General features: G+C 38.1%; 1 protein-coding gene across 1 annotated transcript in view; it reads left to right on the forward strand.

Annotated features, from left to right (window-relative positions):
- LOC131691080 (phosphatidylinositol 3-kinase catalytic subunit type 3) overlaps window positions 1-17,290 on the forward strand; it is a 431,803-nt gene that overhangs the window by 341,268 nt on the left and 73,245 nt on the right. The window contains exons 7-11 of the mRNA XM_058977268.1: window positions 3,382-3,467; window positions 3,527-3,893; window positions 3,946-4,033; window positions 4,183-4,464; window positions 4,530-4,803. Of these exons, the coding sequence (XP_058833251.1) occupies window positions 3,382-3,467; window positions 3,527-3,893; window positions 3,946-4,033; window positions 4,183-4,464; window positions 4,530-4,803 (1,097 nt within the window). The remainder of the gene's footprint in view (window positions 1-3,381; window positions 3,468-3,526; window positions 3,894-3,945; window positions 4,034-4,182; window positions 4,465-4,529; window positions 4,804-17,290) is intronic.

Consider the following 17,290-nt stretch of genomic DNA (forward strand, 5'->3'; position numbering starts at 1 on the left):
AGAATTACATCTCGATCGATCAGCATGGATTTATGCCAGGAAGATCAGTCGCAACAAACTTGCTGTGTTTCACGTCCGAGTGCATAGCGGGCATGGAGGCCAAAGTACAGATGGATGTCATATATACTGATTTAAAAGCAGCGTTCGACAAAATTGATCACAGGATACTTCCTTGCAGGTAATCTCGACTGGGAATGTCATCTCAACTCGTGGCCTGGTTGGAATCAGATCTTTCTGGAAGAGTTTTACAAGTAAAATTGAATAATAGCCTATCATCACAGTTCTCAAATAAATCAGGTGTTCCGCAAGGCAGTAACTTAGGACCCTTGCTATTCGTAATATTTTCTAACGATCGCATTGCTTTTGGGAGCTGGTTGTAAATTAGTTTATGCAGATGATTTGAAACTGTAACTCCTAGTTCGCACGGTAGAGGATTGTTGGCGCTTTCAAGGTCTGCTGCAACTGTTTGTTGATTTGTGCTGCAAGAATAAGCTTATCATTAACGTGGCTAAATGCCAAGTGATAACATTTCATCGAATTCCACGGCCCGTTATGTTCGATTATAGCATTAGCGGCATCGTTTTGACGAGAGTCGATCAGGTGTGCGATTTGGGAGTGCAGTTGGATGCAAAGCTGATGTTCGATTCACAACGCTCGTTGATCATCTCAAAAGCATCGCGTGAACTGGGTTTTATCTTCAAAATCGCTAAAGAATTCAAGGATCCGCTTTGCATGAAAGCTCTGTACTGTTCAATCATGAAAACGCCTCAGTGATCTGGTTTCCACATCAAGTTTCGTGGTGCATTAGCATCGAACGAGTGCAGAAACGCTTTGTTCGCATGGCACTAAGAAGCCTGCCATGGCGAGACCCAATTAATCTGCCACCATATCCGGATAGGTGTCAATTGCTGGAACTTGAAACATTACAAAGTCGCCAAAAAATTCAACAGACGGTATTTATCGCAAAACTAATCAACGGGGAGATTGACGCTCCAGAGATACTTTCGGAAGTAGATTTTCGTATACCAAATCGATCACTGCGAAACGGAACCCTAGTTCAACACAGATTCCGTAGGATCGTACTTGGATACAACGAACCGATTGCTACAGGTATTCACGAATTTACCGCCGTGGAAGAGCTCTTCGAATTTGGTGAATCGTCCAGCCGCTTTGCCGAAAAAATTGGACTGTGTTTTGATATTACTTTTCAATGTGAAGATTTGTGTGTACTAGGACTGATGAATTGTAGTTATTATTGTATGTGTTTGTGATTTTAAAAGATGGTGGTTTTTGCACCCGTCTGAGAATGGCATGAAAGGTGTCCAACTCAGATGGGCTTTTCCCATCCTGACTGTCCATGTAGACTCTAAAGTCCGATGGACATAATAAAGATATAAATAAATAAATAAATAAATAAATTAATTAATTAATTAATCCTGACTGTCCATGTAGACTCTAAAGTCCGATGGACATAATAAAGATATAAATAAATAAATTAATTAATTAATTAATTAATTAATTAATTAAATGCTGCCCGTGACAACAAAAAGACGAATTATCCCACGTCTTCAGTAGCTGGTGATTCGTAACAACGAAAAATTGAACAAACTGTTCTCCGGAGTGACCATTGCTCAAGGTGGTGTGTTGCAGAACATCCAATCAGTACTGCTGCCCAAGAAGACCGAAAAGAAAGCATAAATCGAACGCTGAAAGGCACCAATGAAATGCATATTTCTGTAACAACCGTCCTTTTCAGGACAATCACATATTTTTGATAAAGAACAAAATTGAAAATCTGTTTCCTATACGGAGGTTATCGAACACTCAGGGTAGAGAGTGTAATGTAATACGGCACCTTGGTAAAATGTTTTGGAACCTTGTTTGAATGCGCCTAGTAGAAATGTGTTCCACTTCACACCAGTTTGTTTCAGGCGACCATAGTTGCAATTTGCGTACTGAAATAAATCATAATTTTGGGTTTAACCCAAATTTCTCTCCAGGGAGAAACAGCCCATGAAAACGAAAATGCAAACTTATTCTTTGAAATGATTTTGGTGGCCCTGAAAAGGGCTTTTTTATAATGATCCAAGTGAGTTCTAGCTTTTCAACTTCCAAATCCATACAAAGTGTGTTCCGGCTCATCGCTATTGGCTACTTACCGTAGGCTTCGGGCTCTACCAAGTATTTTCTACATCGGCAAGTGTCATCCACTCTCGATCGCTCATCAGTAGTACACAACATAAACCGGCCCAGTCAACATGTCTGTGATGTTATTATCGTGTATTTTGTGCGCTATAAATAGTATTTAATCCGTTTTGTGTCGCTGTTATGAGAAATGAGTTTTCGCCCAGAAACGTCCTAAATTTACTTTGCCGCACGGATAATACTACTCGCAAATCCTGCCACTAGCGAGAACAAAGTGCGTCTCTGCCGCTTCAGAGCAAGACATCCATTGCGGTCTTGCGCTCGGCGTATTCAGTGTAGGTCACGGCATCTCGGCTGATATTTTCCTGCACACCATCAGCATTCGTAGATTTAATCGGAGATGCATTTTACACCACCACGACGAGCTAGACGTCGAATGGCGGATTTGGTGATTTCCTGGATTTTGTCACGAAGAACCTCTCAATGACGCTTGGTACCGGCAACGCAAACATTATACCGCTTATTGTATCGTCTGCACAATACAGTGAACATGTTGCTCGTGTGGTAAGCGACCATCCACTGATGCAAAACAAGCTCGCGTGACCTGTATAAATAACATTCCCGTATGCAATGAAACGCTTACATGCTCCTTTTTGACGGCTTTGCCTGAGATATGCTTGCAAATTTTGCATTTTCCTCGTTATTTACGAAGGATTTTTTTAAAACCTTTTTTGCTTTATTTATAATAGTCGCATTAATGCCGAAATTTAATACGAAATACGTGTTCAAATTTCCGATAAGATGGTGCAAAAATATTGCGATTTCCATCAGTAAAATGGAAGATATTCGCGTTTAAAAACTGGGAAAATTTCTCAACTGAGATTTTTGAAACGGGATCCCATATTGAAACGTTAGAAGTATTCTACTTCAAAATTCGTTAAAAATTAACTATTTTTAAATACTTACCTACAAAAATTGTCAATTGAAGAAGTTTTTTTTAAAGTCATTCATTAGAGTATGATTTGAAAAACAATTTTGCGGAAAAATATGCATAACACAAAAAATAATTTATTGCTATTTTGGCCAGGATTTGGTAGAAGATACGCCTGTGTGCACTGAAGGGTTACATAATAAATGCGCCTCAATCGCCAAAATAATTAAACTAAATGAGGAACTGTATGTTCCGAAAGTACATAAAGTTGAACGAATTTTCATCGCATTATATTTCATTTTTAGGAAAATCTGGTGGAACGTAAGCATCATCGACTATCTCGATCAGCTAGATCTGGTCTTTCGGACCGTGATGCCAAACCAACTGCAAGGTATTTAAGGATCTTTGAATTTCTGTTTCAGTTAACAAATGTATACGATTATATTACAGTGTGCGTGATTTATTACATTCTATTGTTTACCGCTATTCGCCGACATCGTTGTTGAGTAGCGAAGAACAAGATCTGATATGGAAATATAGGTTCTACCTCAGTGCTCAGAAAAAAGCTTTGACCAAGTTTTTAAAATGTGTCAATTGGGAAACAGGTACAGAAGTGCGTCAAGCACTGACATTGCTGGCGAAATGGGCACCAATGGATGTCGAGGACGCACTTGAACTTCTGAACTCTTCGTTTAATCATCCAACTGTCAGACGGTACGCAATATCACGTCTAGATCAGGCTCCGGACGAAGACTTGTTACTTTATTTGTTACAGCTTGTTCAAGCTTTAAAGTATGAACATTTTGATGAAATATTCGTAAGATGGTTTCCATCAAGTATGTCTTATATTATAAATGATACTTTTTCAGAAATCGTACAACAAAGATAAAGATGTTCTGAAATCTATGGAAGATAATTCTAACGAAAATAATTTTGAAATTTTTTCAGACACGGAAGGTAAGTATGTTTTTCGCGTGAACCGGATTTCGATTTTTCATTGGAAACGATACTCTTTAATTGTTTTTATCAACTTTACAATTACCAGTGCGCCACTCAAGAAGATGTTTGGGATGATGTGGTATTTTGTATTTTATAATCTGTTTCAGAAAAAATGTCGATATATCAGTCGGATGGACTTGATACAACGGTGCATAACGAAACAAATAGTATCGCGTTATCGAAAGAAGTTTTTCATATGGACACATCAAGCCCTTTCAATCTGGCAACGTTTTTAATTCAGCGGGCATGTAAAAACTCGACCTTGGCAAATTACTTATATTGGTACTTATCAATTGAATGCGGTGAGGAATCCGCCAGAAAACAAGATCAACGAGTTCGAGAAATGTACGTCACAGTGTTAAAAATGTTTCTTCAGCAACTGTCAACTGGTGAATACGTCATGTTGAATTGTACACGTTCCATCAAAAACTAACATATCATTTCTTTTCTTCAGGGAGCGCTGAATTGAAAGTAATATTCCATAACCTTAATGAGCAGCAAAAATTTATTGACAATTTAGTGAAACTAATTAAAATCGTTGCCAAAGAGACAGGCAATAGGAAGAAAAAGACAGAGAAATTCCAATTTTTGCTATCGGATACCGATGCTGTGAAAATTAATTTCACTAAGTTTGAACCACTCCCGTTTCCGTTAGATCCTGATGTTCGAATTCGTGGAATTATTCCAGAGAAAGTAACGTTGTTCAAAAGTGCACTAATGCCTTCAAAGTGAGTAAAGCGATTGTGGTATGAAATAGTAACAAACTTCGAAATTCGCATTCAATTTTTTTTTGTGATATATTTCGTACGGTGTAATTTTCTTTTTACATTTATTTTGGCACTAAGGGTCAGTTTCTTCACCTCAGTTTAACTTTTGAACTAAGTTTGACGTACCATTGTGAAGTTGGTTTAAAAGTTAAGCGAGGATGAAGAAATCGACAATAAGGGGCGACCCACGTTTATCTTTTAAGGGGCGATTTCGTAAACCTAGTTTATTTTTTAAACCAAGTTCACCGGTGCGTTAAAACTGGTTTAAAAGTTAAGCGAGGGTGAAGAAATAGGCTGTTAGCCAGGTTTATTGCGCTGTTGAACCTGATTTAAAAATAAAGCGAGTCTAATCCCTGATCTCGCACAGACCAGAAGCTAAATACACACCGCTCGTTCACAGCAAAGCAATCGAACAAGCGTCGCTTCGCTTCTTCTTTACACCAGTAACAGAAAAAGGCTCGTTGCCCCACGGTGAGCAAAATGAGCGAATTAACCTGTTTTAATCCACCTAGAGGTGCAACTGTGCCTTTCTCATTTCTCCAAACTGTGATTTAATAGCTGGTTCGTACAATATAATATTATGGAAATGTCTTTCATTCTTATTACACTTGGTAAGTATATATAAGAGCACCTTTTTGCATTCATCGCGGTATCGGTTTGAATCGGAGTTTTCTATGTGATCGCCGTAACCCCGAGCCGGAAGTCGGATGGAGATGGAATTTAATATCAGTTTCCGGGGACGCAACACCTTTCATTTGAGACTAAGTTGATCAAATCGGTCTAGTCATTTTCGAGAAACCAATATAACCTTTATTCTGAATTTGGATGCTTCCGGATCCGTCGATGGTGGCCAGTGTGGCCAAAAAGACTTTGAATGACTGTTGGTGACCTAGATCTACAAATTCAACAGTTGTGATTACATTTTGTAAAAAATTTCGCCTTTTTACATTCATCGCAGAATTCGTTAGAATCAAGATTTGCTGCGTGATCGTACGTATCACCCTGTAATTCAGGAACCAGAACTTGGATCCACACAAAAATCAACAGCAGCTGATGGACCTTTCATTTAAAATCAAGTTTGTCAAAATCGGTTCAGAAAATTCCGAGAAACCGATGTGGACAAATCAACAAATTTTGTTTTGTAACCATACTCTTCAACTCGTAATCCGGAACGAGATGTCGGTTGAAAATGGAATTCAATAGCAACCTATGGGAATATTATACCTTTCATTTGAAGCTTAGTTTGTAAAAATCGGTTCAGCCATCTCCGAGAAACCGATGTGGACATTTTGTTAACAAATCCGCACATACACACACATACATACATACATACATACATACATACATACATACACACATACATACACACAGATATTTTGCGATCTCGGCGAACTGAGTCGAATGCTATATGAGATTCGGCCCTTCGGGCCTCGGTTAAAAAATCGGTTTTTGGAGCAATTGCATAACCTTTCTCTATAAGAAAGGCAAAAGAATAATATTTAATTAGCTTAATCAGTATGAGCTCAATGTTATTTTCATGTGATTATATTTTGAAATGTTGGTGGAATGGGTTTAAAAGTGGAGGGAATGGGGGGTTAGTAGAGTGGAAGTGGAGGATGCGTCAGAAATCCTTCATCTTATTTCAGTATACGGGGTGAATGAAGGACATGCGGTCGTGAGGGTGGTCCAAGGGGAGGGGAGTGATGAAGGAGGGAGGTGTAAGGGCAAAGCGGGGGGGAGGGGTGGCAACGCAATACTCAACTGCATATTTTGCCTTCCATTTGAGACTTGGTTTGAGAAAATCGGTGCAGTCATCACCGAAGAACCGATGTGACTTTAATTGTGGAATATGAATTCCGGAATCGTCGATAGTGGACAATATATTCAAAGAATGTTTGATTGGCAATCAGTGATCTAGATCTGCGATTAGAAGCAATTTGGTGACCATTTCAATAGTTTTTAGCCTCTGAGGTATTACGATTGTACCGATTTATATGAGAAATTCCAGTGTATCCTTACTAACACCCCTGTAACTCCGGAAGCAAGAGTCAGAACCGAATGAAATTCAGCAGCAGTCAATGGCATTACTGTATCTTTCATTTGAAATCAAGTTTGTAAATGTCGGTAGAGAATTCGTTGGGGAATGTGTGTGATATTAGCTTAGGAACTTGGCGGGTTCCCCGGGGGCGTCATGAACCGTCATAGGTGGCCAATGTGGTCAAAGCTGCTTTGATTAATCATTAATGATCCAGACCCGCAAAATAGAGTAATGTTACATCAATTTTAATATGTTTTACATCATTTGAACATCATGGTGGTACCAGTTTATATGGGAATTTGCTGTGTAACCGCACTCCTCAACCCGTAACTCCGGAACCGGAAGTCGGATCAACTAAAAATTCTAAATTAAAAAAGCTTATGGGAGCGTTATACCTTTCAGATGAAACTAAGTTTGCGAAAATCGGTTCAGCCATCTCTGAGAAAATTGTGAGTTTAAATGACACACACACATACATACACACACACAGACAGATATTTGTCGATCTCGACGAACTGAATCGAATGGTGTATGACACTCGGCCCTCCGGGTCTCGGTTAAAAAGTCGATTTTTACAGTGATTGCATAGCCTTTCTTTATATGAGAAAGGCAAAAGCAAAGTGCGCCCACTAAGTGAAAACACTGTCGTGATCGACTTTACGCAAACTCGACGTTGACCTACAGTGCGTGGGGTGGAACAGTTGATAAAAGTAAACATGAAACTTGATCTTACGGCAGTTGCACACCTTCAGCTGCATCATACAAAAACCTATTTTAATCCACCTAGCGGTGCAATTGTGCCTTTCTCAATCATGAATCACGAGAATGTGTGCGTTGTTTATATTCATTAAAAGCTTTTAAATGCATATATTACATTTTATTATTGTACATCACATGACAACTATATACAGGAAAATAAAGAGTTCTAAAATTTTGAAGAAGAAAAAACAGCCACGGTAATATTGAACTGAAAAACCTGTTTTAATCCACCTAGAGGTGCAATTGTGCCTTTCTCATTTCTCCAAACTATGATTTAATAGCTGGTTCGTACAATATAACATTATGGAATAATGTCCCGACTTATGTCCACTCACTACACTTTGGATGCGAATTTGCGGCGTATTGGGCTTGCGGAAAGTAGTCTGTGCGCTTGTGACGAGGGCTATCACGACATCGAGCACGCCGTCTGGGTATGCGCCGGGTATTTGGACGCCAGGTCTCAGTTAAAGGATTTCCTTCGGGCCCGAGGTAGACCACCTAATGTACCAGTCCGAGATATGCTGGCAACTCGTGATTTCCCCTATATGTCCCTTATTTATACTTTCATAAAAACGATTAATATCTCAATTTAGCCACTTTCTTTTATTTCTCGTTTTTAGAAGTTTCCTCCTCCTTGTGGAACCGATCAGCTCCAGAGTGCCACTATGTAACCGGCGTCGCCCTTACCACTACGCCTGCATAGAAGGAAACTGATGCGAGAGCGACTCGAGGTCCGATGACTTTTGAAGGATTCCCCGCGGGTCCGAAGAATACCATCCGCCAATCCGGTACTCGACGACTTACTACTAGACTGAGGCGCAAATTCGTATCGCTGATCCTCCCCCCCCCCCCCCCCCCCCATTTGAGCGAAAGGTGCAAGTTTGCTGCTACACTGATGTGGAAATAAGCCACTCTCTGAATATCTTGACCAAGCATAAGTTTTCGTTAAAAATCAAATTTGTATTCTGTATTCCTAGTTTTAAGATAGCTATAATTTTTACTCTTTATTGAAACTCTTGTCCTCCATCTTGTAAATAGAATTGTATCCCTAGTTTTAAGACATCTGTGAAATTTCTCATAAATATTTGTTCCCCTTTTGTGTACTAAACTATATTGTTAGTTTTAAGATAACTGTAAAATATTTCGTAAAATACTATTACTCCCCCTCTTGTATATCAAACTGAATCCCTTGTTTTAAAATTTTTCATAAAAAAATCTTTTGGCTCTCTCTTGTATATTGAATCTTATTTCTAGTCTTAAGATAGCTGTAACCTTTTTTTTCCTTTGTAAAAAAAAATATTTCAACATTGTAACCTCCTAGTTTTAAGATATCCAAAATGCAAAAACAAAAGAATTTGGCACCGCCAAGCTAACGCAGTTGAGCCTATCAAATAAACGAAATGAATAAAAAAATAACATTATGGAAATGTCTTTCATTCTTATTACACTTGGTAAGTATATATAAGAGCACCTTTTTGCATTCATCGCGGTATCGGTTTGATTCGGAGTTTTCTATGTGATCGCACTCCACAACCCGTAACTCCGGAGCTGGAAGTCGAATGGAGATGGAATTTAATATCAGTTTCCGGGGACGCAACACCTTTCATTTGAGACTAAGTTGATTAAATCGTTCTAGCCATTTTCGAGAAATCAATATAACCTTTATTCTGAATTTGGATGCTTCCGGATCCGTCGATGGTGGCCAGTGTGGCCAAAGAGACTTTGAATGACTGTTGGTGACCTAGATCTACAAATTCATTTGAATCTTAGTTTGTAAAAATCGGTTCAGCCATCTCCGAGAAACCGATGTGGACATTTTGTTAACAAATCCGCACATACACACACATACATACATACATACATACATACATACATACATACATACATACATACATACACACATACATACACACATACATACACACAGATATTGTGCGATCTCGGCGAACTGAGTCGAATGTTATATGAGATTCGGCCCTCCGGGCCTCGGTTAGAAAGTCGGTGTTTGGAGCAATTGCATAACCTTTCTATATGAGAAAGGCAAAAGAATAATATTTAATTAGCTTAATCAGCATGAGTTCAATGTTATCTTCATGTGATTATATTTTGAAATGTTGGTGGAATGGGTTTAAAAGTGGAGGGAATGGGGGGTTAGTAGAGTAGGAGAGGAGGATGCGTCAGAAATCCTTCATCTTATTTCGGTATACGGGGTGGATGAAGGAAATGCGGGCGTGAGGGTGGTCCAAAAGGAGGGGAGTGATGAAGGAGGGAGGTGTAAGGGCAAGGCGGGGGGGAGGGAGGGGCGGCGACGCAGTACTCAACTGCATATTTTGCCTTCCATTTGAGACTTGGTTTGAGAAAATCGGTGCAGTCATCACCAAAGAACCGATGTGACATTAATTGTGGAATATGCCCGGACTTCCGGAATCGTCGATAGTGGACAATATATTCAAAGAATGTTTGATTGGCAATCAGTGATCTAGATCTGCGATTAGAAGTAATTTGGTGACCATTTGAATAGTTTTTAGCCTCTGAGGTATTACTATTGTACCGATTTATATGGGAAATTCCAGTGTATCCTTACTAACACCCCTGTAACTCCGGAAGTAAGAGTTAGCCGAATGAAATTCAGCAGCAGTCAATGGTATTACTGTATCTTTCATTTGAAATCAAGTTTGTAAAAATCGGTAGAGAATTCGTTGGGGAATGGGTGTGATATTAGCTTAGGAACTTGGCAGGTTCCCCGGGGGCGTCATGAACCGTCATAGGTGGCCAATGTGGTCAAAGCTGCTTTAATTGATCATTAGTGATCCAGACCCGCAAACTAGAGTAATGTTACATCAATTTTAATATGTTTTACATCATTTGAACATCATGGTGGTACCAGTTTATATGGGAATTTGCTGTGTGACCGCACTCTTCAACCCGTAACTCCGGAACTGGAAGTCGGATCAACTAAAAATTCAATAGCAGCTTATGGGAGCGTTATACCTTTCAGATGAAACTAAGTTTGCGAAAATCGGTTCAGCCATCTCTGAGAAAATTGTGTGAGTTTAAATGACACACACACACACATACATACACACACATATACATTTTTCGATCTCGTCGAACTGAATCGAATGGTGTATGGTGTATGGTGTATCCCTCCGGGCCTCCGTTAAAAAGTCGATTTTTACAGTGATTACATAGCCTTTCTTTATATGAGGAAGGCAAAAACGTGATACTAATAACGTTCAAGACGCTATCCGATGCAGAATTCTTTGTGTGATGAATGATATGCAAATTCATTTATGTTAATGCCGACTTGTACATTTTATCCACAAATCCAATATATATTTGATTGACACAATATTCATTATAGTTACTATATTCGACACACTGATTTTATATGTAAATTTATATCATGTATAATAGAAAAATATCGTTACCAGCAAACTGCATCAAATATTAATTATTAAAATGTGTTTTAGCCATATCAACAACTCGAGTCCTTCCAAAAAGCATGGGCGTACTTATGCGTGTAGAAGTGCAATTGTGGATTACGAGAAAGGCGATCGTTTGAACATGAAAAGCTGTGCCAGTCGATTCGGAATATTCACTTTCGGTACATACGCGGTCTGAGCGTTTTTTTCTCTTTTGATTCTATTTTCTGTTTTTGTCTTGCTTTCCAAAGAGGGACTGTGTTCAAAATGTTAGCTCAAAATGTTTTACGATTTCACTGCTAAATATATTTTTTTCTTATTATTCATTATATAGTATAGTATATTTATAAACCTTATAGAATATCTATAAACTTCTTGTAATGATAAATTTAAATTAGAGATTACAGGTATAATATAGAGGGGATGGACATTTTTGGCGATAATGAGGATATGAATAAAACTCGTTCGTAGTGACCATATATTACATACATAAGTTAACAATATTTCTTGTAATTGAAAAATATTCCTGATACCATTCTCAAGTTTTGCAGCTTTAGATTGCAATACACTTACGGCAAAGGATTTCTAGTCATTATATTGGTGAGCTATTTATTTATTTATTTAGTTATTTTCCTACGTATTCATATATTTATTTTACATGCAGTTATTTTCTTGTTTTATATTTACTACTTTATTTCATTTTTGAATTGATTTGGGAGCTGGGCCGGACCAACAGGGAACCCGATCGAAGCTGCATGGACTAAGAGAGTGGAAATGCCAACTCCTGGTTGGTAACATGCGGTGGAAAGAGGGAGGGCGCTTCTCTCCATCTATTGGGGCTGTTCACCACTGCGACGGCTTACATTATGATTGGCTCTCATGATCTAGACTCTGGAAGGAGACTCTCAACTCCCCTGTGGTACGTGTCGGCGACTTTGCTGACCGACCAATCTACTACTTTTTGGCCCTTTATACAGTGGTTAGTTGAAAGGGACAAGTGAATAATGTTTGATCAAGTCGTATTGGGAGATCAGTCCATTGCATGAACGGTGGTTCTGCTGCAAAAAATGGTAGTATCATATCATCATATCATCATGATTTGGCACCGCGCACTACTTCCGAGTACATTAAAAAATACATGTCCAAATATGGAGAAGTGGAATCCGCTAAGAATGATACCTGGAGAAACTTTTTTCCCGGTATTCTCAACGAGGTTCGTATCGTTAGAATGCAGCTGCACCAACCTATAAAATCTTACTTGACCTTCGAATGCAAATCTTCTCAAGGGATTACTTACATTAAAAAAACCCCTTTGCACATACCCTGGACAGACGCCCACGTGTTAGTTCTGCAACTAAACGGCACACTACGGTAAACCATGTGCTAAAACTACTTCGGAAAATGGATGTACTACAACACGCACTGATAAACAGCCTTCCACTGCTAACCCACAGACAACCGGCCAAAAGATAATCCCTGATAACCCTAAGCAAACATCCAGTACACCGGCCGCAGGAATGAGCAAAAAAGAAGACGGATGCACCAAGGTCACTAGTAAAAACAAGAAGCATCAAATAACAGCCAACAGTAACCAATCAACCAACTCTAGCGATAGCGATATGGACGTATACGAGAGCGATGGAGAGGACAGACAGATTAACAAACAAGCCATTTCCTTAACCTGATGATGGCAGACGATCGCAATAATTTTCGCATTTTTTTACATTTCTTACAAAAGAAATGTATAGGATTCGCTCAAACTTTGAAAACTTTTTCCGAGGCCCGGAGGGCCGAGTCTTATATACCAATCGACTCAGCTCGACAAATTGAGACAATGTCTGTATGTGTGTGAGTATGTGTGTATGTATATATGTACAAAATGTCATGTAATTATCTCAGCAATGGCTGAACCGATCTTAATGAAATTAGTTTCAAATGAAAGGCCCAACGTTGCCATTTGACACTATTATTTTTGATTTTCGATAAGTTGTTTACTTTCTGAGATATGGGCGATTTTGTCAAAACACAGCAGGTTTTTTGCAAATAACTTTCGAACAATACAATACTGTCCATTTGTATTTTTAGTCCTCGCTTACCAATTTCCACTAACTAAAAATGAGATTGTTTCATACAGAGTATTGCTTTACTGGTGTTTTAGGGGCAAAACTAAACCGATTTTGAATATCGGGGTATGAAAACACTTCTACGTGATTCAAGGAGCTCGATGTTGAGAACATTTTGTGAATTTCCTTTATAATAAAAGAACTATTTCTCAAAAAATCAATATACAAGTTCACTTCAAAGACAAAATAATGTGTTGATAAAGAAACAGTGAGTTCTAGTATTTATCCCTTGAATTAGGCATTGCGTTCAATCATGAGGTAAATGTTGGATGGTATATAAATACACAGATCAAAAAGTAATTCACCTAGTAGTGAGATAAAAGATTTCTCATATAATTATACTCGTGGCGTCACCGAAAGCAACTTGATCGTTCTCAGTGGTAGGACCCGTTTCCTGCCTTCCAATAAATGGACGAAGCGAACAAGGCACAAACAGCGAAACAAAAGACGGACTGTGATAAGGTATAAAAACACAAAGTACGATCGATCGACCACCGCCGGCGGTGACTGAACTAGACTGTCGTGAATTTATTTGGCACTTTTGTTACTGGTAATAATACAGGTATACCTCGATAGTACGTACCCTCGTTAGTTCGTACTCTCGATAGTACGTACCCTCGTTAGTACGTACATTTTGCCTCGATAGTACGTACACCTACCAACAATTTTTTTGCTTGATTTTGTAATTTTCAACAAAATGCGACACATTTTATAGAAGTTTCACGAGTTCCATGTTACTTCTGCATACTTTAGAGAGGTTATGTCAAGGGTTCTGTGCTACTCAGAGTAGTTCTGCAAACTCCAGCAAAGTATTCCAAAGTTTAAGTAAACCATAAATGCATCATGAAATTCTACCTAGTATGAAAAGAATCCTACGAGCTTTAGGGACGTCCTACAAGTATCTTGAAAGTCTTATAAATTTTTGGGAGCTTACTAACTTACAAGGAAATCCTTAGAACTACAGACAATTTGTACGATATTCCTATCATTCATAGTTTTTTTTGTCAAAAATCAGAGAATCTCAATGAGCTTTAAGGATGACAATTCGCCGGTTGTAAAAAATTTAGGAAAATACTTCAAACTTCAGAGAATTTTCATGCACTCAAACATTTTACATAAACAGCAGAGTGTTCACGATATTCACTCATCTTTTACCAAACTCAGGGTAATTCTGCGAACTTCAAAAAATTTTACGATCTTGATCGAAATCTTTAGAACTGCTGCAAAGTTTATGTACGGTGTCTCACAAGTATCAGAAAAAGTATTGCTAACTTCGAAGTAACCGGTAAAATTCAAAGAAATTTTTCTGAAGACCAAAAATGATTTTAGTAACTTTTAAGGTATACTATCTAGAGCAATTATAACACGATTTTTGCTAATTGATTTTCAAATATTATGCACATAAAATGTGAGTGCTGTATTCTTTACATTCTAGGAGATACTATGTTTTGAATGGAATGGGTAAGATTCGGATCAAGTACGCCCAGCGAATTTGATGGAGACTAATATGACTTACAGATCTGGACAAACACGAGCCTTTTTCCCTCTATACTTCTTTTGTGATACTTGTGCGAGCAATTAAAGGAAGTATTCAACATATTGGCATGGTTCAAGGATTACGGTATGACTGGGAACTATGCTTTATATATCTTTAAGCTCATATGTTGTCATAAAATATATTTAAAATTTCATCGCAATTGCAAATATATTTAAATATCCGTTTTGCGACCAAAAAAATAAAGGTAAAAACAATATGTTGTTAATGGCATCGCGCTCACGGAAATGCTACCAAATTCAAAGAATTTATCAATAACTATCGAATATCCTACGATATTCAGAGGCATCTTATTCCTTTCGGTTTTTTATTACAAATAATAAGTCCGAGGAAATGCTTTTACATGCCATTTTCAACCATTCTGATTTTAGCAAACCGTTCTTCTAAAACCAAGTACACAGGGATTGAACAGTTTATCACTAATATGGGGATTAATTCAGTGATAAATCTTATTTTTGTAAGTTTTTATGCAATATTAAACATAAAAAGTAATATTTTGAAATTTATTTTTGTGATTCGATAGCACGTACGTTTCGATAGTACGTACACTAAACGAAGCAAAGGTGTACGTACTATCGAGGTATACCTGTACATTGGCGAGGGTATGTGAACAGATTGCGCTCTGCCGCAACACAACTGTATGTTTAAAGCCCAAAAATCTAGCAAAAATTTAACTCTTTTGCAAGATTTAGGTTATGCTGGCTATGGCGCAAAAATTACTACTTACATTAATTATGATAAGAATGAAAGAAATCAATATGTCATAATAATATACCTATTAAAATAATGTCACTGTATTAACCATCATTTGCCATTCCTCACACGCCCCCCCCCCATCTCTCTCTCTCTCTCTCTCTCTCTCTCTCTCTCTTCTATAGCATCTATCTAGCTATTTCTGTATCCATTTCTAAGTTGTGTGATAAGATCTTCTGCCAATCTGAAATATTTATTAATTGTAATTGCGAAGGTTTGAGAAAACAAAACTATTTTTTGTCTGCTGCTACATCAACTCAGTTTTAATTCAATTGTATTCAAAGCCTGTATCTACACTATAATTAAGGAAATTCATGGCTATATCAGAAAAATATTTGGCTTAACTGAGTAATATGAAAGTTTGATGATGAAAATTTTCAAAAGATACATTACACGTGCGATATTTAAACTATTCGTATCTCTATTGAATTTTGAATGAAATATATGCTCAAAGACTGAAAGCTGAAGCCAGCAGGATTGGACTTGCCATCAACGTTTCGAAGACAAAATACATGAGAGGAAGAGATTCTAGAGATCCCACCCGAGTTCGGATTGACGGTGACGAAATCGAGATGGTCGACGAATTCATGTATTTGGGCTCACTGGTAACCGACGACAATGATAACAGCAGAGAAATTCAGAGACGGATCTTGGCGGGAAATCGTGCCTACTTTGGACTCCGGAGGACGCTGATTATCTACAAAACGCTGATTAAATCGGTGGTCCTCTACGGCCACGAGACCTGGACTATGCTCGTGGAGGACCAACGCGCTTGGAGTTTTCGAACGAAAAGTGTTCCGTACCATCTATGGTGGCGTGCAGATGGAAGACGGAACGTTGCGCAGGCGAATAAACCATGAGTTGTATCAGCTGCACATTCGTTGTATTGGTACGAACTTTCATGAAAAATAACGGATTAAAGACCAAAAATATCCAGGAAAAGAAGTCTCCCAAAGTACCCACTCTCGATGGGGGATGCAACTACAATGTGTCTGCTAACTTATCGTCGTCCATATCTGGATATACTGAGTAATTTGAACCATTTCTTTTTCACAGTATTGGTCTGTATAGGACTTATTTATCCATATTTCCTGCACGAGAATTCCGAACGAAACAATATGAAAGCTATAAGGATGAATGGAAAGAGACTGCATTGCAATCAACTGAATGCACGGCTTTTATGCTATCGACATAGCCTAGACATTTCACACTATTTACTTCAATGAAAATAAAAATTTTGAAATGTCTACCTGTCTCATTCACGAATCGCATTCTCCCTGTCGTTCTCTGTTCAAGGGGCTTGAAAGCACATGTGACCTTATCTCACTTTACTATATTTAATTGCGCGTTAAAATACTGGGCCAGTAAATTCTATTCTGTACATAAATCTTTTTTCGGGAATATGTGACCAAAAAGTAAACTTCGACTTTCAAAGCAAATTGAACGTTCCAGGTTCCTGATAAATAATTAAGGTCCAACAATAAACTAGAAACACCAGATAATCTTAAAACGACGCCGTCAAGTAAAGAAGCATGTAAACAAAAAGAATAAAACTAAAAAAAGATGGAAGCCCTAGAAAGTCCATTGCATATTTATTACCCTTTTCTCAGAAGATGGGATTTTCAAAAACATTTCAAAACTTTCTGATGCAATGGTTCTCAAATTCGTACAATCCGGTTTATTCATTTTCTTTGTTCAAAAATGTTTTTAGCTTCAAATATATGACCATTTCATTTTAATTAATTATTTCATTCCGCATCTTTTTATTCGTTTTGTTCATCTGCGTTCATTTTAC

The sequence above is a fragment of the Topomyia yanbarensis genome, chromosome 3, assembly GCF_030247195.1.
Source record: "Topomyia yanbarensis strain Yona2022 chromosome 3, ASM3024719v1, whole genome shotgun sequence".
Lineage (NCBI taxonomy): Eukaryota > Metazoa > Arthropoda > Insecta > Diptera > Culicidae > Topomyia > Topomyia yanbarensis.